The sequence below is a fragment of the Peromyscus leucopus genome, chromosome 9 (assembly GCF_004664715.2).
Source record: "Peromyscus leucopus breed LL Stock chromosome 9, UCI_PerLeu_2.1, whole genome shotgun sequence".
In the NCBI taxonomy this organism is placed as follows: Eukaryota; Metazoa; Chordata; class Mammalia; order Rodentia; family Cricetidae; genus Peromyscus; species Peromyscus leucopus.
This window is the reverse complement of record NC_051070.1, coordinates 52495537-52518672: the sequence shown is the minus strand read 5'-3', so window position 1 is coordinate 52518672 and position 23136 is coordinate 52495537. Positions and strand designations below refer to the sequence as shown.

The 23136-nt window shown below is 43.4% G+C and overlaps 1 protein-coding gene across 1 annotated transcript in view; it reads right to left on the bottom strand.

The window, feature by feature from the left end:
- Xpo7 (exportin 7) overlaps positions 1-17523 on the bottom strand; it is a 106675-nt gene extending 89152 nt beyond the window's left edge. The window contains exon 1 of the mRNA XM_028877621.2: positions 17432-17523. Within this exon, the coding sequence (XP_028733454.1) occupies positions 17432-17449 (18 nt within the window). The 5' untranslated portion in view covers positions 17450-17523. The remainder of the gene's footprint in view (positions 1-17431) is intronic.
- Positions 17524-23136: the final 5613 nt, after the last annotated feature.

The following is a 23136-nucleotide window of genomic DNA, read 5'->3' as shown; positions in this document are numbered from 1 at the left end:
TTTTTATCACTATTGTTGTGTTTGGAAAAAGTCTCACTAGAGGGATAGCTCAGTGGTTAAGAGCACTTGTTCCTTTTGCAGAGGACCTGAGTTTGGATCCCAGCACACATGACAAGTAGCTCACAACCATCTGTAACTACAACTCTAAGGGGATTCAAGGCCCTTTTCTGGCATCCATGGGCACCTACACACATGTAGGACACATTCACACAAATAAATAATTAAAAAAGGAAAAGGAAGTCTCCAGGACCACCTAATATGAGTTAGGTAAACAGACAAGGGATAGAGTGGGCAGGTCAGCTAGTCAGACCTCATCTTCTACGCATTCTTCCTTTCTGGGACCATGACAGGTATAATGATCCTATGGACTTAGTATAAAGCTTCAACACCATTTTACGTACAAGAAAACTAAAGCTCCAAGGGCTAAAGTTACTTGTCCAAGATCTTACCCCTATTAAATGTATTAAAACCTAGGTCTTTCTTCAAATCCAATGCTTGTTCTACTAAACTACACTATATAAGTAATCTCCCTTAAAGTCCTAACTATGAGAAAGAAGAAATTTTTGTCTTCAGTAAAAATAGTGTGTGTATACCAAATATATGCTAAAACCCTATGCTTTTAGTGGAAAGGAGGGTGCACTAGACTGCCATACCCATAAGATCACCACCAACTGACCAAGTACTCAAATGCCAGAGACTATGAGATATTTCTCATTTAAACCACCACAGAGTTGGAGATTACAATTTTAACTGCAGTTCTCTTTGTTTGTATGACTTTGACTAAACATGTCACTTTCCAATTAGTTTGTTAATCTGGAAGAAGCTTGAACCTTGAAATAAAAAAAAAAAAAAGTGAAAATTAGGCTGCAAATTAGGCTGAGTGAGTCAGGCATGGTGGTGCATACCTTTAATCCCAGCACTACCTAGGCAGAGAGGCAGGTAGGATTTCTGAGAACATGAAGCCAGCCTGATTTACAAAGTAAGTTTCAGGCCAGTCAGGGTTACACAGCGATACTCTGCAATAACAAACAACCAAACCAAACAAACAAATAAGGTTGAGTGGATTTTTGGTTCCAGCAATTGGCAAACTAGTTAGTTAGTTCAAATTTTCCTACCACAAACCTCTGCAGCTGGTATTTAAACACTATAAGAACCCTTTAAAGTGCACAGTAGCACTAATTAAAGCATAGGATTAAACAATTAGGTCCCAAAATGAAGAAGAACTAAAAACAAGATTGAAAACACTAAAGCTAACCTGTGACTATTCTGATGTCACAGAGAAGAGTGCTGCTTTGAGGTCAGGTAACCAGGGGCTTGTGTTTTGGGACGTCTATAAGGACATGAGTTGCTCTGCGTCTTCAGGAGAGGTGTGAGCAAATCTCTAGGGTTCTTAATTTGTCAGGGAGAAAAGTATTCTCGATAAACAGGTCACTAAGAAGAAATTATTCTGAAAGTGTTAAGCTACAGAGAGATAAGAAAGTGTGTGTCTTGATCTGAACTCTGGATTAAAAAAAAAAAAAAAAAAAAAACCCAGAAGACAATGGAAAGCCAGGTATGGTAGCACACATCTGCAATTTAGCTTTCTGGAAGCAACAGGGTCTGAAGTTTGCCATCCCAAGCTACATAAATGCTAGCTTGGGTTATACAGAGAGACTCACGTCTCAAAAAGACAATAAGCCATCTCATCACTGGGTGAGAAAATCTGACAACTGGTCTTCCTGTTTCTATACCCAGCTATACTACTTCTCTAAAGTGAAAGCTAAATTTAAAAAGTTACAGACAAAAGAAGACAGTTTTTCAAATATGCCTGTAGAAACAAGGTGTAAAAGCAGACACATACGAAAAAGGAAGTTTTTCTCGTGAAAGTAAAGGAGAAAAGAAACGACAATTGTGTAAATATTATGAATGACTGTTAGAAATCTTTGAAAATACAAAATAACTTAGAAAAATGCAACTTACTATAAATAAAGAAAACAAAACCTGAACTGATCTACTGACCCACTATCAGGGTCAATATCTATCAGGCTAGTGGGGTGGGATACAACTCAGTGGAAGAGCTCTTGACTGGCCTGTGTTGACCCCCAGCACCACATGCAAGCAAGCAGACAGACCAAAACTGAAGTAAAATATCAATCTTACAGTTTCTGTTCTAGAAAAGAACAAATAAGGGTAGAGGTGGGAGAAGAAAAAAAAAAAAGAAAGAAAGAAAATCACAGGTATAGATCTCTCTCTCTCTCCTCTCAGAGCAAATACTTGTTTGTAGTAGATGATTGTTTGTGCCATGCCTTGAAGCACCCACTGCCCCTAGTGAGGCTGCCAGGGACCCTTAAGACCTGCATGTGCTCTTTTCTCTTCGCTACCTCCTGGTCTTGGATGCTGGTGCAGATCAAGGCAGAACTCTCCTGAGAACCATGCTGGACTGTGCCCCACCCCTCCAGGATTCCATGACCAACTCCTTTATTCTGGTTGTGAGTTAACCCCCAAATAAATTCCTTTGATCATCAAGTAAGACTCTGTGGATTTATCCCATTAAATACTAAGAAAGGAAACTCTGTCACAGGGACAGAGACTCAGATCCCAGACAAAGGTTAAGAGGACTGCACTACTAAAGTCTGACAAAGTTCCTCAGGGTAGGGAAGCAAGACTTGACTCAACATGACTTTCAATTATAAACAAAATATACATTTCTACCTTTTTCATATAAAATGCAATATAGAATAGATTCAATCAAAGAACATTAAATATTCTTTCTGTTTTGTTTTTTTTGTTTTTTTTTTTTTTGAGACAGGGTTTCTCTGTGTAGCCCTGGCTGTCCTGGAACTCACTCTGTAGACCAGGCTGGCCTCGAACTCAAGATATCTGCCTGCCTCTGCCTCCAGAGTGGTGGGATTAAAAGCACGCACCACTGCCTGACTTAAATATTTTTAATAAGAACAGTTTGGGTTACTATAAAATATTAGAGTAGATATTAAGAGCTATTTGGAACTAAAAATACTGTTGTATTTTTATGACATAGTAAGTTGTGTGTACATGCATCTGCACTCGAACACACATGTGCCAACATGAACTTAAATATGCAGATGGGCCATGTCTAGTCTGAAAACCCCCCAAAAAACCAACTTTCTGAATGCTGATATGAACCCACAAATGGAAAATTCTCTAAGTGACCTTAAGTGAGGGGTCACAGCCTAAGTACACTGAAATTACTGGATGAAATTATAATTAGGTCATATGCAAAAGGTATGTATAGAACAGATTTCATGCTTAAACTTCAGTCCCATCTCTAAGATCTCATAATATATATGGCCTAAATTTCAAAATGAAAACAAAAAACAACCCTCCCTAAATCTCACATCTGAAATATCTCTGGTGCTAAGCATTTTGGAAAACAGTTATCATAACTAGTGCAGTGCTAAGAGAGAAATCATCATGAGGGAAAATGGCATTTTATTCAAAGACAGTTTATTTACTAATGCAAATGTTCTTTTAGCTATTTCTTTTTGTGTTTTTTGGAGACAGGGTTTCTCTGCGTAGCCCTGGCTGCCCTGGAACTTGATCTGTAGACCAGGCTGACCTCAAACTCAGATCCACCTGCCTCTGTCTCCTAATGCTGGGATTAAGAGCAGGTGCCACCATGCCCTGCTTTATATTCTTTTTTCTTTGGCTTTTCGGGACAGGTTTTTTTCTGTGTAATTTGTATTATTTCTTAAGAGCAAATTCTAACAAGCAGCAAAGCCAAAAAACAAACTTTCTTTGGTTAACCACAAAGATAATGATGATCTGCTTTGCTGTATACTTTCTTAATCTTTTTGCTATTATAACACCCCTGCAAATGAAATTCAGGCGGCACACAAATGGGCTGGAGAGATGGCTCAATGGTTAAAAGTACTGGCTGCTCTTCTGGAAGACCTCAGTTCAGTTCCCAGTACTCACATGGCAGCTCACAACTGTCTAACTCCAGTTCCAGGGGATCAGAAAGAAGCCCTCTTCTGGCATCTTTGGGTACCAGGCACACACGTGGTAATATACATTAATGCAGAAAAACATATACATAAAATAAAAAAAAAATGTTTCATTAGTTTGATAGCTATTATTCAGATAAATACAGGCATGTAGCAAACTTATTGCATTCATAAATGAAAGATTCCAAATATTCAGGTCTAGATTAACAAAAAAAAGAACAGTAGATTGGCAGAGAAATGTTTATTTAAAAATGCTCTCTTAGCTCACCCTGGTGGCAAAGACAAGGGAGAGCTGGCAGGCTGACCAACCCTGCAACTAGCTAGGCCCAGAACCAGGGTTATTTGTTGGCCTACACCAGCAACAACCCCATCTGTAATTTGCTGGAGCCCCAGGTTAGTCCTGCAGACCCAGGGCTGTAGGATCTCCAAGACACATGGCAGGAATAGGATGTCCAAGTAGAGTCCCAGTGAGGGCCCAGCAATGATGGTGAAGCAGAGACCACAGGCCTCGAACCAGACCAATGATTCTTTGTGATAAATGCCTGTGTGTAAAAATGTATGGATAAAGGGGTTTGCTGTAAACTCACTGTAGCTTCCATGATGAGATTTTCTCCTTTCTTCCTCCTCCCTGCTTTTTTTCTCTTACATTTTACTTTGTTTATTTTTTGCGGGGGAGGAATGGGTGGGATTGAGAGGCATGATGTGAAAGACACAAAGAATAAATAAAAACAGTTAAAAAATGCTCTCTTAATATACCCATATAGTAATAAAAATGCAATACTCAACATGAAACAAGCTACTGTTCTATATAATTAGGGCTTTTAAATTTTATTTTTATTTTATGTGAATAGGTTTTGCCAGCATGTTAAATGCATGTACTACGTGTGCAGTTGGTACCTGTGAAGGTCAGAAGAGGGCGTTAGATCGCCTGGAACTGGAGTGAGACAGTTGTAAGTCACTATGTGGGTACTTGGAATGGAACCTAGATCCCCTAGAAGAGCAACTAGTACTCTTTAATCTCTGAGCCATTTCTCCCGCCCATCTCTGTTTAAAGAAAAATGTCAGGGCCAAGCAGAGGAGGCGCACGCCTTTAATCCCAGCCCTCGGGAGGCAGAGGCAGGCGGATCTCTGTGAGTTCGAGGCCAGCCTGGTCTACAGAGTGAGATCTAGGACAGGCACCAAAACTACACAGAGAAACCCTGTCTTGAAAAACCAAACAAAAACAAAAAACAAAACAAAACAAAACAAAACAAAACAAAAAAAAAAGGTCAGGACAATATTCCAATGTTAAAACAAATATGTACACATGCCTAGGGAACTAATGATTTATATAGCTTTGAAGCCTCAAAGTAGTAGAATTTTCAAATTATAGTACATCATCTATTAAAGAACAGTAAAAATCTAGCAAATAATCCCAGCAAAAAGATGGGAGTTAAGAGCACTGGCTGCTTTTCCAAAAGATTGGAATTTGATTGCTAGCAACTACATGGCAACTCACAACTTGCTCTATCTCTAGTTCCAGGAGATCTTTTGGCCTCTGCAGGCTCCAGACATGCATGTGGTGTAGAGAAACACTTGTAGGTAAAATACCCATACACATAAAATTAATTATAAAAAATCTACCAAAATGAGAAGGCAACTTCACCTATCTTATAAAGTCCTAGATTGTGATCTGTGCCTACAATCTTGGCAGTACAGTGCAACAGGATATCATATATAAAGTAATACCTTCTTGTAATACAAGGAAACACGTCTCTTTGATTCCCTAATGGAGGTTAACATATAGCCAACTTTCCTTAAATGCTCTCCTTTTGGATTTTATTTCTTTAGACTCATATATACAAACAATGAACAACCTATAGTTTTGAGACTACCTGTCAGTATTTTAAGACTTAGATCTCTTCTGGCCTACTTACATGTAGCCTAACTCCTGATATAAACATTTGAAAGTTATGAAGGATAAGAGAGAAGATATAGGCACAAAAAAAGGACACAGAGTTCTTACTGACATAAAAATCCACAAGAAAGCTTCTCATCTCTCCTTATCTCTTCCCACGAGAGAACCCTGAACACACTCTGAACTCTTTTAGAAGGCGCAACAAGGCAGAGTCAAGAAAATCCCAAACAGAACATTAAAGAGAAAAAGATAAAAGAAATCAAAAATACTTAATCTTGGAGTCCTGTACTTTGATTCTCAGAAAAAAAAAATCATAGTTCCCTATTTACTCTCAGAAAAAAAAGTAAAAGAATTATAAGTGGATATTTCTTGAAAGGCTTTGGCATGCACACCCCACACACTGCTGGTTTTTCTCAGTCTCTGGAATTCTAAATTTTCAATTCACTTTTCAAACTTACACTGCTGTATAAATTATGAAAATACTTTTCAGGAAAATTAAGTCAGCAAATAAGAAAGACCAGACACATTGTGATGTAAGATTTAGAATACTCTTCTAACAGAAGAAAAGAGTTGTAAAAAGTCTTTTCTGAATATTCCCAAAACAAATTGATGGGGGATAAACAGATGAAGTGACTATAGAAAAGGGAATCTGTTTTCCAAGAGGAAAAAATAGGATGGGGAGGCTTGATAGCTTTCTTGCCTAGAATGTGTAAGGCCCTGGGTTCAATCCCAAGACTCCAGAACTAACCACATCCATCCATCTATAGAGATAACACAAATCAAGGGCAGTTTAATGCTGAATTACTTTTAGTTGCTGGGCATAATAGCACAGAGGCAGCAAGATTTCTGTGAGGAAGTAGCTAGCCTGGTCTCTACAGTGAGTTACAAGCCAGCCAGGGATACATACTGTGACCATCTCACAAACTTACTCAAAACAAAACAAGAATTGTTTTCACTTGTCCTAACACAAAAAGAAACCTTTAAGAGGTGGTGGCGATCACAGTGGTCAGTGTTGTATAGTTTATTTAAACCCCTAAGAAAATGAGCTCTTCTTGCATAACTGCATGCCACTTTCAATGCTGACTGTCACAAAGACTTTGCTCTTACCAATGTTAACAGAATCTGAGTTTGCTTGTGCTGTCTAGCTTTATGTCAACTTGACACAGCTAGAATCAACAGAGAGGAAGGAGCCTCAACTGAGAAAATGCTTCAATGAGATCCAGCTGTGGGAGGACATTTTCTTAGTGATTGATGAGGGAGGGTCCAGCCCATGGGAGGTGGTGCCACCCCTGGGCTGGTGGTCCTGGGTTCTATAAGAAAGCAGGCTGAACAAGCCATGGGAAGCAAGCCAGTAAGCAGCTTCCCTCCAAGCTCTTTACATCAGCTTTCTGCCTTCAGGTGCTTGCCTTGAGTTACTGTCTTGATTTCCTTCAATGATGAACAGTGACGTGGAAGTGTAAGCCAAATAAACCCTTTCCTTCCCAAGCTGCTCTGGTCATAGTGTTACTTCACAGCAATGATAACCCTAACAAAGCAGAAACTGGTACCAGGATTGCGGGGCATTGCTGTGAGAGACCTGAACATGTATTTTGGGAAGGACTGCGGAAGGACTTGCTAGAAGAGCTATTGAGCGTTCAAAGCTCGGTGAGCTGTTCTGTGGGAGTCTGGAAGACTGTTGAGAGAAATGCAGACAATGAAGACCTAGCTCGTCAAGTTCCAGAGAGACAGGTGAGCTACTTAAAGACTAGTGGAGCTGCTGCATATTTTAAGAATGTGTGATTCTGATTAGCTGAGGCTGAAGAATCAGCTGTGATTAACAAGATACCAGAATCACTCAAGTGAAAGCTTTGCTTTACTGGGACAATTGATGCTGGTTAGCTGGAGTTAAGAAATTAGTGGTGCTGGGTGGTGGTAACCCATGCCTTTAATCTCAGCACTAGGGAGATGGAGGCAGAGGCAGGCAGATCTCTGAGTTTGAGGCCAGGCTGCTCTACAGATCTAGTTCCAGGACAACTAATCCCAGCATTTGGGAGGCTGAGGCAGGTAGGTCTCTGAGTTGAAGGCCAGCCTGGTCTACAGAGTGAGTTTCAGAACAGCCAAGGCTACACAGAGAAACTCTGACTTGAAAAACAAAAACAAAGGAAATAGCTATACATTGTGACCAGCTAACACTTAACATATTTATAACATCTAAGGCTACTGAAATGGCCTTTACTATGAGAATGTGGGTTCTAAGCTGAACACAGGTAGCACATGGCTGAAATTACAGAGACTAGGAGGCTGAGGCAGCACCATGAGTTTGCAATTGGCCTGGGCTCACTACACAGTGAAAGCCCATCTCAAAACAAAACACATATAGAGAAAATATGGATTCTAACACAATGTGGTAACTGAAAAACGTAATGCCAACCAGATGTCTTTGTGCTCAAATGTATCTAAGTACCTCAAACTCCATTCTTGACACTCATCTTACTCCCTGCTTCAGTATTTTAGTCACTCCTCCACTCAGCAGCCCAGAAACGTGGAAGCTTGCTTTCTTCCCATTCGTATCACTATTAATTGGTTCAGAGACAGTTTTAAAAGATAAGGGAGTGAGGGATTGAGAAGGCTACCTGACATCGACCTCTGGTCTACAAATACCTGCAACTTACACATGCGCGAGCATGCGCCCCACCCCCACTAACACGTACATAAACATGCCTGTCAAATGACTCCTACCCAATTTAGCCTCTATTTTCTACCCCTCCAGTTACTAGTTCCTTCAAGATCTATTTGTTTCTAGCATATACTATTGCCTCACTTCTTACTTCGTCGATACTGAGTTAGTTTTCTCCCCATTTGCCAGTTAGTTATTCTGCCACCAGGACTCTTCATGTTCCGGTTTCCTACTGTCAGCCTCATCCCTCACCATACTTCTTTTTATTGTCCTGCAATGATCAAGGAACATAATAACTTTGCATATGGTACTCTCTCTGCATAAGGGTTGACAGTGTGTGCTTATCAACTTGGAGAATGCCAGGTATTTTTAGAGCTAGCTTGACCATACACCACTTTAGAAGCCTTTCTTGGCTCTGTGAAGTACAGCTGACACCTGTGTCTCATGTTCTATGTGTATACATGTTGAAGGGATTTAGCAGTCACCGTTATCTGGGGTAGATATTAGAATGAACAACTGTTTTTCAGAAGTACTTTGACCTTGAAAAATCCTTGTGGAAAAACAGTGATTGCTTTGCTGAAGGGGCTTTGCAGCCATCCCATGACTTCGGTCACACGATGCCTCAGGTACACCTGAAGCTCTTGGATTATTGTGCATTGCACATGATACATAATAAGGACTAAAGTCATGGGAGCATGTGATGCTCTGCTTCAGTAAGACATGTAAATTAAATTAGGGACCTTGGTATGAAGAAATACTTTGTGTAACTTTCAAAAATATGTCTTTGTATGGCTGTTTGGGGTTCAGTCCATCAGAAGAGGCTAGACCTTCCTACTACCACATAGACCTTAAAAATTTCATCTTAGGAATGCCTTCTTTCTTCAACTGACCTGCATTACATGGTGCACCCCAACATACATATGTCATATCTCTGATATCACTTTATAACCATTAGTGGCATACATCTCTAGCTGTTAAGGTCTTTGAGCTATATCTTATTCACATTTATATCCTCATATGCCTAGCAATCTTGATGCAGAATATGATTTTAAAAAACTGATTAATGAATGCTTACTGATGACTTTATTTAGCTACCATTTTTTCACCTTACCAAATCACTAATATAATAATACTGTCCTAAACAATGCCAGTTTGTTACTTTCAAGTCATGTAATAACGTGACAAGTTATGTTTGAAATTGGAAATGGCTGGAGCTGTTTTAATGTGTACCTTTCTAGAAGCTCTAAGATACCCTTATGTTTGTGATGTATTTTTATTTACACCTATTTTATAAAGAGTATCACGTAGGCTTGCTTTTGCTAAGTGTTCTGGGCAAAACATTAAGTTGACTTTTTTCAAGTTATTAAATTTTGTTTATACGTACACTGCTTCTTGTCATCACTTGGCTAAGAGAACAGAACGCAGTATATAGGGGGTAATCCTTCAACCCCCCCAGAAAGGGTTGACAGGGTTTCCCTGTGTAGCCTTGGCTGTCCTAAACTCACTGTAGACCAGGCTGGCCTCAAATTCAGAGATTCACCTGCTTCTGCCTCCCAAGTGCTGGGATTAAAGGCATGCACCACCACTGCCTGGTTGGAAGTAATCTTAAATAAGTCACCCAATATGTCTATGTGCATCACACCCATTTGAAAGGATAATTTAGCTTATTTTTATTGGCTCGTGAGAACACAACTTTCTAACCCATATTCCACTTCTGCTTGTTATACCTCTTTGGTTCAAAAGCATACTTACTCTAGATTAGCATTGTTCAAAAGAAATGTCAATGATAGGACTAGGGAGGTGGCTCAGTTGATAAAATGCTGCCATGCAAGAATGAGGACCTGAATTTGGATTCCCAGCACCCACATAAAAAGCCAGGTGCAGTGGGAGGTCCTTGTAATCCCGGTGTGGGGGAGGCAAATACAGAAGGATCCTTGGGGCTTGCTGGCCAGCTAGTATTGCCAAAATTGGTGAGCTCCAGATTCAGTGAGACCCTGTCTGAAATATAAGATAGAGTATGGAGAAAGATACCCTATGTCTACCAATGTAAATATTTTATATCTGCATGTATTATGGCAACCATTATCCACATAATATGACTAAAGAACTTAATTTTTAATATAATTGAAACAGTGACTTGTTGCCAGCAATTATCATTTGGACAGTACGTAGAAATCCCAGAATGGCACAGCAATGTATCAAGTAATTTCTGAGTCTGGTTCCTGCCAATCTGGGCTTTGGTTAGAAACATGCTGGGTTAGTACTCACCCCTCCCAATTCAGGCAGTAGATGGGGTTTGTGACACTTTTTCAAAGAAGGTATATTAGAAGTCTGAAAACTACTGTGAAGGGCCAAATGATGATATCCTCCTTTCCCTAACCCCATTAAGTCTCATAGTTACAACCACCATAATCATATCCAAATCTTCTAATAGTTCTCCAGTCTTCTAGGGATAGCAGTTCTTCATTTAGTCAACTCATTTCAAGGAAAATTCCATTCCTAACATCTCTACAATACCTATCTTAAGAGAATGGCTCTGGATCTTAAATGGCAAGCACCTAAAAGTCCAATTAGTGCTAATGTGTAGTTTCTAATTCTATTTTCTTGAAAGTATGTTATTTTCATTTTGCAGCAGTAAGAGTGTATGTGTTTTTTGGGCATACATAAGAGTACATACGTATGAAGTGGATAAGAGCCAAGGATGCAGATATCAGAATAACTAAGGGTCTAGTGTTTGTGGTTAACAATTCCTTTCCCTTCCTTATGACTTTGATATATGCCTGTCCTGGATAATTTTGTCAACTCAACACAAGTTAAAGCCATCTGAGAGAAGGGAACCTCAACTGAGAAAATGCCTCCATAAGATTAGGCTGTAGGGCATTTTCTTAACTAGTGACTGATGTGGGAGGGCCCAGCCTATTGTGGGTGGTGCCACCCTGGGCTGGTGGTCCTGGTTTCTATAAGAAAGCAGGCTGAGCAAGCCAGTAAGCAGCACCTGTGTGTGGCCTCTCCAGGTTCTTGCCCTATTTGAATTCCTGTCCTTATATTCTCCAATGATGAACAGTGATCTGGAAGTGTAAGCCAAATAACCCTTTCCTCTCCAGCTTGCTTTTTGGTCATGGTGTATTGTTGCAACAATAGAAACCCTTACTAAGACAGACCCCTCATACTACCCTCATTCTGTTAAGCATTTCCTGCTTTTTAAGAGGCTGTAAGCTGGGCAGTGGTGGTGCATGCCTTTAATCCCAGCATTCGGGAGGCAGAGGCAGGTAGATCTCTGTGAGTTCGAGGCCAGCCTGGGCTACAGAGTGAGTTCCAGGACAGGCTCCAAAGCTACACAGACTTCTTTTTTCTCTCACCAGAATACTAACATAGCTTCCATTGTGTTCTCAAAAATGAGTAAAAATACCCTATATGATGAGTAATTACTACGTTTTCCCTGGCTTCCAAGTTGAAATTCTCAAGTTACTCAGCCTGAGTTGTGAAAGCCTATTTAAAAACTAAATGACAGGCTAGGAGTTATCCTGGTGGTAGTGGTGTGACAGAGTATGAGTAGAGGCATCAGGAGGCCTTCTGAGTACTGACAGTATTAATGTAGGAGCTGCTTACAAAGATATTGACTTTATGAAACTTCATCAAGCTGAAAAATGAAAATTTCTAAGCCTGTCTTTAGGTAGATCATGGTTCAGTAAATCAGAAAAGGGATTAAAGGTGGTGGTGGCACTTGCCTTTATCTTAGCACTCAGGAGGCAGAGGCAGGTGGATCTCTCTGAGTTCAAGGCCAGACTGGCCTACAAATCAAGTTGCAGGACAGCCAGAGCTGTTACACAGAGAAACCTGGTCTTGAAAAGGGGGGGGGGGGGAGAAAAGAAACACATATGAGTCACTTATACTGAATGGACATCATTGGAGAGTTTAAAAAGGAAAGCCTGTAAAGATGGTGTACTAGGTAAGGCTGGTGGTGAATGGAAGCCTCCAGACAGTTGGTGAGGAACTAAAGCCCTCACTCCAGCCAACAGCCTACCAAGAACTGAGCCTATCAAAGAAGGTGCATTCGACAGCAGATTCTCCATCCTCAATCAAGCTAGGGCTGCACTTTCAAACCTTGTCAACTAGACCCTGAACCAGGACCATCTGAGATAAGCCACTCCCAGGTCCCTGACCCTGGGGAAAATCTGTGAGATAACAAATGTCTGGCTTTAAAAATAAGAAAAAAACACAAGCACTATCTTCTTTACACATATTGAAGGGAGCAAAGTAGCTGTACCTAAAGAGAGATACTAGCTTATTGGTTTAAATGGGCTACTCTCCTTTCTTAAAGGGTAATGGTACAGTATTACTTTCAAAATTCAACCAGGACAGAAAACCTAGCTGATAACTATGGAAGTTCTTTCCTGTAAGATACTGTCAAGGATCTTTTTGATGCTTCTATTACCTTAAACTAAATTAGAGATTATTTTATCCTCCTCATATACTTTCTGTTTTACTGCTCAAGTATTCGCATGGTACCCACATGCATAGACACATCCTTTAATTGTTCTCAAGGCTTTTCTCACGAGAGGAAATCTACAGATATCAGAGTTAACAAGTAAATATAAACAGATGATTTTAAAATAGACATATTTGCCTGGCAGAGTAGCATACTCCTGTAGTTCCAGTCATTTAGGAGGCTGAATGAGAAGCACTTGAACCTGGGAGTTCAAGGCCAGCCAGGAAAATACAGGGAGATTCCATGACAAAAATCAAATAAAGCACAGACATTATTTTGCAAATCCACATCTGAGCGGGATTTGAGGAAGAGAACATGCACGGAAACAATGTATTCCCTCTGTCTACACCTGTGTGGCGGAAGCTTGCTTCTGAGGTTCTGCAAAGAGAACACGAGAATCCAGCACTTCAGCTTCCGGCTCCAGGATTTTCTCATTCTGCATCTTTTGCACAGTAAACAGTAAGAATTTTTGTACCAATTTGTTCAGTTGAAAAAGTTTCTAAAGTTAGCCAGCCAGTGGTGGCACACGCCTGTAATCCCAGCACTCAGGAGGCAGAGGCAAGAGGATCTCTGTGAGTTCCTGGACAGCCAGGGCTACACAGAGAAACCCTGTCTCCAAAAACAAACAACAACAACAAAAAAGTTACTAAAGTTGTTTATTTTAAAAACATGAAACAACAATCACTTTTGCTATATAACCAGGCTAATTTCTGGACTTTGTTAAATTTTAACCTGCCAGCTGTAATGATTCTTCTAACTCCCTAGAGTTACACTGGCAGTCAATATTTAATTACTGCACCTGAAATTTAAAACAAACTATGACTACTCTGCAAAGTCTTTCCTCTTATAGTTATAAAGCAGAGCTCTGCCAACAAAACTCCAGAATTATTCTATTAGATTTATATGCCTAACATATGTACAAATACTCAACTAACTATACCGGATTCCTTCCTTTTCTTCTCAAGTTCCTTTTGGCAAGATCCTCCTTAATCTTTTCTTTTTGGTTTTTGAGACAGGGTCTCTCTGTATAACAGCTCTGGCTGTCCTGGAACTCGCTCTGTAAACCAGGCTGGCCTCGAACTCACAGATCTATCAACCTCTGTCTCTCGGGTGCTGGGATTAAATGAGTATACCACCACTGTCTGGTCCTCCTTAATTTTTTCGATACCATTGTTCTCTGAGTAATATTTATCTCTTTGCATTTACCTGCCAGTATGAGAAGATACTGAATCACCATCACCTTCACTTAACTTTATATAACATTCTCTCTTTCTCTCTCTCTCTCTGCCTGCCTGCCTACCTACCTACCTATCTATTGTGATCGCAAATACATGAGTTTTAGTCTATCTGCCTGCCTGCCTATCTACCTACCTACCTATCTATCATGATTGCTTAGTTTTAGTTTTCTCCCCAGGTAATACTTTGTAACTACACTATTCAAAGTTAGATCACACCTTTTAAGTAAGAAAAGCATTACATTAGGGCCACTCTTCTAAAGGCCCTTGACTATGACAATAACAGGGCTCACAGACAAACCAACCAAGTATTATAATTTTTCCATGACTAAAGTTTCATGGTACTTAAAATTCTCAATAAAACACAACCTGAGTTGGGTGTGGTGGCACACACCTATAATCCCAGCACTTGGGAAGTAGAGGAAGGAGGATCAGAAGTTCAAGGCCAACACTGGCTACATAGGAAGTTTGAGGTCAGCAGGACTCCATCTCCACGCCCCCCCCAAAGAATCCCAAACCCATACCAACCTTACAAAAATTAATGTCTTAAGATTTCAAAAGCCTGAGATGATCTGACAATCATAACACTTATTTGGCATTAAAAAAATTGCTCACCCTGGTTTCAGAAAAGTATAGATACTCAACTACTTAGTTCTGCACATGCAGCTCCCCATCATCAGAGTCCTTTATTAACCTGTGTGTGCAACAGTGCTAACAGGTACCCCCTTCGCTGTTCTGCAGACTAGTCTCTAACCAACCTGGGGAAGAATGCATCTTTTTCATGGCAAGGTTTTATATTAAAGCACCACCACAAAGGGTCTAACACTTAGCTTGGTTGTCTAAACAAAACAAAATCCAGCATGTTCCAGCACTCCAAATTAATTCAGAGTGACACATTAAAGTTTTAAAGTTAATAAAGAATAAAAACAAAATACCTAAGTATGCTTTCCTTTGTTTAGAGAAGTTGATTAATTCTTTCTTTGGTCTATTTATTTTTCGGTGGGTGGAAGAAAAACAGCCCACTAAAAATGAGACCTTCCTTGTGGCAAAAGACTATGAAGACAGATGGCTTTGATGCATTTTGGCATTCTAATGCAAAATGACAACAGTATTGCTTAAAAAATACTGGACTGGATGTGAAGAGATTCTTCTTTTAGAGACAGAACCCATAGATATACTGTCTAAAAATTAAAAAATTTACATGTATGAGTGCTTGTATGTATTTCATGTGTGTGCCTGATGTAGAGGTCAGAAGTGTCTGATCCCCTGGATGTGAAGTTCTGGATAGTTGTAAGCCACCTGGTGGGTGCTAGGAGCCATCTCTCTAAGTATGTATGTGCATACATCATGTGTGCGTGTGTGCATTCTTAAAAGTTATGACTTCTGCACTCCCTGAAGCAGTGTTCAAGAGACCTATTCTCAAAGTTTTAGATTTGATCCCTAGTACAATCAGAAAGTTCTGGAATACTCATTGCACATTTTCCCCTTTTAGCAAAAAGACTGGACTCAAAAACTTTGTTTCACCTGGGTTTTATCCCCCACCCCCTTCCCAGGCACGGTTTTCCTGTGTAGTCCTGGCTGTCCTGGAACTTGCTCCATAGACCAGGGTGACCTCAAACTCAAAGATCTGCCTGCCTCTGCCTACTAAGCGCTGTGATTAAAGGCATGTGTCACGACCACCCGGCTCACCTGGGTTTACTTTATGCAAGTCTCATAAAGTGCTTTGGCTCTGTTCCTTTAAATGTAATAGCTAATTCTGAACTACCTACTTTTTTAAGATGAAAAAATTAAAAAGAAAATCGTATGAATACCTTCATGCCTTTACAACAGAAACAGCTACTACTGTAGCGTCTACGCTATTATTATTATCATCACTCTGTCATGTTTTACTGCTCCTTCTGAATTAGGCCACCACACTGCTGCAGAACACGAATCTTGTGGTCTTCCATTTGTGGTTAAGTTTTGCGATATAATTCTATCCTGATAAGTTCCGCCCACTCCAGAGTGCAGCTCCACCAATCTCAAGCTTGTGAAGTGAGTCTTGAATCAGTTTCTTCTGTCAAAGAAACGACCAGAAGTCCCACCATCCCACTTTCTTTGAACACACTCAGAATAAGATTACTCTTTGAACTTGGGGAGAGATGCCACACAGCGAGCAAAATAAAGGCGACTCTGCTCTCTAATCTTTATTTCCCACCGCCCCAAAGCTGTGGGGTTTGTTACACAGAAAATCCAAAGATTCCTGACAGTGGATTTGCATCAGTAACTGTCAGAGAGTAGCAGAAACCCCAGACAGCAAAAACTTTACCTAGTTTGCAAGAAACAGCTTGCACTTGCTCCAGCTACTACTACTGGTTAGGTGTGGGTTATCCTTTTTGTCCGGTCTGGCTGTATCTATGAGGGAAAAAGTGGCCTGGCCCCAAAGCACCCCCAGTCAGCTCTGAGCAGGATCAAGACCCTCCCGAGTGCTGTCTGCACCCAGCCCTGCAGCTCTGGTTTCAGACACACCCCCCTCCACCCCGTGTTCCACGGGAGGTGTGGGCGCTCAACTCCTAGGCTGTGGCAAGGGGGATGCGAGGGGAGGCGGGCCAAGGCCTCAGCTCCCATTTTGGAGGACGGGGTGCTCGGGCCTCCCGGTTGTGCCAATGGGAAGTGGGAGCGGAGGACGCTTCGGGGCTGGGGTAGTGGGCCGGACGGGGGAGCAGGGGGGGGGGTCTCTCGGATTCGGGGGCGTGAGGAGGAAGGCGACAGGAAAGAATCGGGAGAGAGGGGTTCGCGAGGTGAGGCTCTCTTTTTTGTGGATCACGGAGGGCCGGCGGTGTGACCCGGGGGGCCCCCTCAGGAGAGTCAGCGAGGGGGTCCTCTCCTTCCCGGCTTGGGGTAGGGGGGGTGGGGGGCTCCCCAAGGGCTGCGCGGAGGCCTCGGGCCGCGGCTGTGCGCGCCAGCTGACCACTCTGCCCTTCCAGCGCCGCGCGTGAGGCGTGGGGCCGGGTGGGAGGGGATGGCGGAGGCCCCCGGTCCGGGAGGCGGGAAAGGCCCCGAGCTGCGGGACGGGCGGCGGCTCGGGCCTCTCCGAGCGGCGGCGACGCGGCCTGCGGGGCCCCGGGCGGGCTCGAGCCCTGGGACCCCGCGTGCGCCCCGCACTCCGTGGCCCCGCTCCCGCGGCCGCCCCCTCCCCCGCCGCTCGCTCACCTGCACATGATCCGCCATTTTGCTCCATTCATGCTCCTCTCAGGCCCCCCCTCCCCCCAGCGCGCACCTCGGCCGGGGCCGCCGCCGCCGCTGCCGCCGCCGTCGCCGCTGCGCCTGCGCGCTGGGGCCTCGGCGCTCTACGCTCGTGGCGTAGCGCCGCTCGGCTGCGCAGGCCCCGGCCGGCCGGCCTGGGTTGGAGAATGCGCAGCGCCGCTGGGACGGCGTAGAGGCGCGGGCAACGTCAGCGGCCCGGAGACGCCGGGTGGGAGGAAGCGGAGGGCCGGGGAGCGCAAGGGAGGGGAGCTGGGGGAACAAAGCTTTGTTTACATGGGTTTTAAAGGGGCCGCGCTCGATCTCGCGCGCGGGCGGGCGCCGCGTGGAAGTGGACCACGCTGCTTGCCGTTCCCTGTGCTGTCGGGGCTGCACCCGGAACCCTGCACCCTGCTTCGCCTGTCCACGTGCGGCCTGCTTGACTTGCCGCTGGACGGCCCTGCCCCAGGGCCAAAGACTTCCACCTGGGTTACCTGCACCGTTCATGACTTCCCAGAACACTGTTCTTAACCAGGCCGCGTTTGTGTTTTTTTTTTTTTTTTTTTTTTTTTCAAGCCTGTTCTAGGGGACCAGGGTCATTGTTTTCTGATCCGGGTTTCACCAGCAACCCCAGTCGCGATCGCCTTGTTTTTATTAATGTCTTTTTCTCCTCCACCAACAGCCATGGATATAGCCTCCAATTAGCGATGATCAAAAATGTAGAGAGCCGCCGTTTAATTTTACAAAAACGATTGTTATTTTGACCAGTGCTACAAGGCAGCCCCCTGGAGGGGTCAGATGCTGGGAGAGGTGCTTAGGATCCCCTGGCTGAAGGGGAAAGCTATCCGTCTTGGATTGGGTGAGGTCAATATCTGCACGCCGAGGCCCGATTCTCCGCCAACAATTTTCTGTGCTAGAGAATGTCGATTCCTATTTTTTATTGGATTCCACTCGGGCTTATATTCAAGGCTCCCAGATTAAATCAGCAGGATTTCGACAACATTAGTTATTTTAAGTTTGCTAACAGAGCTAAACCTGCCTTGTTACTGGGGCTGCCGCTTGCGGTGCAAATGAGGATGGTAATGAGGCCCACAGTATTTCTGTTGCGGATATATTGGGCTGGTTTTCAGCAGTCGTTTCAACCTCCGTCTACCTCCTAGTGTGTCTTCTGGTTCGCGAAGGTAGGACAAGTAGGAACTACATTACCCAGACTTCCCTGTAGCTGGGGTTCAGCCTGCAAAATTGGCTCAGTGAATGAGACTTGACTCAGAAGATTTAGGACGCAGAAGTAAGGCAGAGCTTACTGTTGTTTCTGGCAAGCTCTCCCTGTTAATCTCTTTCTCGTCCTCTTTTCTCCCTCTCTGCCCCCTCTCTTTCTTCAGCTTTCCAGTGGCCAATCATTAGTTCCATGAATGTAAAGAGGCCAAGGTGTGTATAAGAGGTGGTGGTGGTGGAATCAGGGGCTTCCTGCTTTGTGTTGCTCTACAGTTGTAGATTCTTGGGGTCTTGGTGGCAGTGACATTCTTTGGCTTCCCTACTTGACTGATTGGGTAGACATTACAGCTTTCTGGTAGGCTAGACTACTCAGGTGTCTGTCCAGTCTCTCCTGATACATTTGGTTCTCCCTTTCTCTTACCCTTCTAATGGTACCTCACCCAATTTACCCAGTTTCTCAAAATAAACTCAGGAATGATCTTGATTATTCAGCCTCAGAGTTCTCCACAGTCTTCACCTTCATGTCCAGTTGAACATATATCTAATTCACACCCCACTAGACTCCTGTCTTCACTGCTGATATCCCTGTTACATTTCTTCTAAGCCCTACTTTGGTTCCTGTTATAGCTTCCCTTCTTCCTGTACTTCTCCATACCTCTGCAAAATTAACCTCAAATACGGATAATTTGCACTCCTGTTTAAAGTCCTCAAGGGGTCTCTCGCTGAATAGATGCCGTGTGGTCTGACTTCATCTCTTCTATACCCTTCGCCCTCACAATGCTCTGTTCAGTTCTGGCCAGTTTGCTCTTAAAGTTACTCGGTGCCTTTCCTGGTCCAAGGTGCTGAGAACTGAACCCTCTCTTTTCTTAGTGCAATATGCCTCCCTTATCCTTGGGAGATACATGGCCTGAAACTACACAGGAGGGAACATCTGTATGCTGTTTCCCCATATATACAAAAGATAAAGTTATAAAGTAGCCACAATAAGATGAATAATGATAATGAAGTAGAACAGTGAAATGTGTCATTACGCTTTTTTTTTTTTTTTATTTAAAGGATTGCTTGTTTCTGGAGTGTTCCATTTAGTGATTTTGAATGACAGTCTGTAAAACCATGGATACAGGAGGACCATTGTACATACTTCATGGGGGAAAGGGCGGGGCTAACAGTGAATCCCGGGATGTGTATTGTCCTACCCTCCACAGTCAGGAACCACTGGAGCTGAGGTGGCAGGCACCTGTCCTCACCCTCACTCACTTTGTCCAGTCCTTTATCCTTCTCCTGTCCACATCATCTCTTTGCCCATTTTAAACCTTTCTCTTGTGTGCCCAGAGCTGCCCATTGAGTAGCTGCCCCCCACCTCAGAGATCTTTTGGAGTCACCTAATCTCTGAGTAAGGAAGCCAAGGGCTAGCCCAAACCCCACCTGTCCCTCAGTATGAACCTTGGGAATCCTTTCCTTTGTGACATTTTTGCTTCCCGACACTGGGGCCTGGAGACCCCAAAGCCCTCTCATTCTCTACACCTCTGTTGTATGTGGGAACCGAGTCCCGATTCCTGCTCTGTGGTTCCCTAGAGGCCAGATAGAAGGTACGGTGGTTAGTGTTTCCACTTCAGGATTCCCAACCCGGCCGGGTGAAGTTGAACTTGATGGAAGACGTGTGTCCTCTTAGTAGCCTCTAGCTCCTTACTCGTTTCAGACTATAGCTGTGGAAAGAGTGCCTCTCCAGCTTCGGCAGGCCAGGGATGGGATCCGGATGTCTGGAATATGTGAGGCCCGGTTTAAAAAGTTTCCAGGGAATCTGGTAAACCTGGGCGCCCCCCTGTGGTTCTGAGTGGAATATATCCGGTTTACCTTCAGGTTGGAAGATTAGGGGCTTGGTTGAGAAAAAAAGCATTCTTACCAGGCTGGCCTCGAACTCACAAAGATCCACCTGCCTCTGCCTCCCGAGTGCTGGGATTAAAGGCGTGCGCCACCACCGCCCGGCAAGAAAGCATTCTTATTGCACACCTGGGAGGCATGTGCTGGCCCACTCTGCGGCGGTATCACATCAGAGCCATCCAGTAAGAGTCTGTGTTCTTTTTTTGGGTTGATTTTCTTTTGATGCTTTGAGACACAGCCTTGCTGTGTAGCCCTTGTTGGCTTGGAACTCACCATTAAGACCAGGCTGGCCTTGAACTTATTGCAATCCTCTTGCCTCTACCACCCAAGCGTTGGGATTATAAGCATGTACTCCTACGCTGCTCAGAACCACAGGGTTTCTCTGTGAACCACAGGGTTTTCCCTGGCTGTCCTGGAACTTGGTCTGTAGACCAGGTTGGCCTTGAACTCAACAAAGATCCATCTCTCTCTGCCTCCCAAGTGCTGAGATTAAGGCATGAGCCACCACCGCCGCCGCCAGCGGAACCTGTGCTTTTGATAAGATCGGCCCGTTAGAGTGTGAAGGCTATTGCTCTGCCTGCACTCAGGGTGACTCCAAACCCCATCTCTCTCCAAGAGCCAGAGGCAAAGACCACAGAGGTTCCAGGTAAACTGGACTCTCTAGAGCCTGGGGTCTTAAACTCTTGAGTCACAACCCTATATGGGATCATGAAACAGAACATGGGGCATGGAGTAGCAAAAAAAAAAAAAACCAGTCTCTGAACATGCAAGACTAACGATTCTAAACCAAGCATGTGATGGGTCGAAGGGGATTCTGGCAGTGCTTTCTCTGCGTTGCTCTGCAAGACTTCATTGTAGCCGTGCTTCTAAACCGACAACATGCTCATTGTTTGCTGTGCATACTGCCAAACCATGGAGTGTCAGAGACTCTGCCTGAAACACTTAGCTCAGATCCGAGATTATTATATGCCACAAACTGCTGCACTTTTACTGCACACACCAAGTTTGCCGCTGCTATAGAAACATAATGGCTTGATAACAGAAAAAAAAAAAGAATATTTTCCTACAGTCATTCCTCAGCACCTGTAAAATTAGTATGTCCTTGGATTGTATTGTTAGAATATTTGATTTTAAAAACCGCTCTTTGAGCTGGGTGGAGGTGGCACATGCCTTTAATCCCAGCACTTGGAAGGCAGAGGCAGAAGCAGGTGGATCTCAGTGAGTTCGAGGCCAGCCTGGTTTACAAAAAACGAGTTCCAGGACAGCCAGGGCTACACAGAGAAACCCTGTCTTGAAAACAAACAAACAAACAAACAAACAAAAAACAACAAAAAAGCCAACCAAAAAAAAATCCCCAAAACAACAACAGAACACTGCTCTTGGAATTGCTGACTTGTTTCACAAAAGATTATTACGTGTATTTTGGCTTAGGATTTGCGTAGGATTTCCAACAATTTCTGAAATGACCCTAAACATACTACTGCCATTTTATACTATGTATGCATATATGTATGTATGTATGTATGTATGTATGTATGTGGAGGGATCTTTTGTTTTCAAGGCTTACCTTGTGAACTAGCTGTGTAGCTAGGGATGACTTTGAACTCCTGATCCTCCTGGCCCCACCTCCCAAGGATTAGGATTACAGGTGTGTGCCACCATGCCCACCTGTACTGTGGGAATGTGAAGTGGATTCTCAGCATTGATGATTGTAAAATCAGAGTATCAGTCCACTCTGAAAAGCACCGAGGACAAGCGTTCTGTAAATTGGTGCTGTAGTAGCATCTGCGATCCCTATAAGCAAAATGGGAGGCAGGCAGGAGAATTTCAATACTGGGTATGTTGTTCAGCTTTGCCCGAGTTGGGAGACTTGGGCTCTGGTCTGGTAGACTTGCAGGAGCCCTCCAGACCACCACTAGCTCCAGTGTCCCTCGTTTTCAATGAGTATGCTGTGGGGATTGATTAATGAGGTTTTCGTGTCATACATTATCAAATATTCAGCCAGCATGTAGTTATTTGTGTAAAAATGAGCAAATGTACTCATCTCAGTATGGAAATTTGCTTTCTTTAATAAACAATACACACACACCGAAGACGTCTTTTTAAAATGTTCCTTTATGTTTGATTATCAGTAAATGCTTGATTTGTATACCTGTTTTGTACACCTGGGTTCGAGTAGAATTTCTCAGGTGAGAAAGGAAGAGAAGAGTCTATGATGCTCTAAAGACAGAGGAGGCCATCCATGCCCCGTTTCATACTCCTAGCCACTTCCCAGGTCAGTGTTCCCATCACAACATTCCTGGTGCTGCTTGGTGTTTGGTCCAACCTGCTCAAACCCTGGCAGCAAGGCTGATGGTGATGAGCTAGAGTAACATCCCCGGCCCCCAAAACCCAGAGCTGTCCCATTCATCTTTCGGAGCGGCTTTGGTCTGCACATGGCGTCTACAGCAGACGGCATGAACAGTGTGCCACTGAAACCCCGTGGTAGAAGAAATGGGCTGAGTTATATAAACACCATTTATGGGATTACCCCCAGAAGTATGGTCTAATTCTCAGTTTCCCTAACTATTCCAGACTGC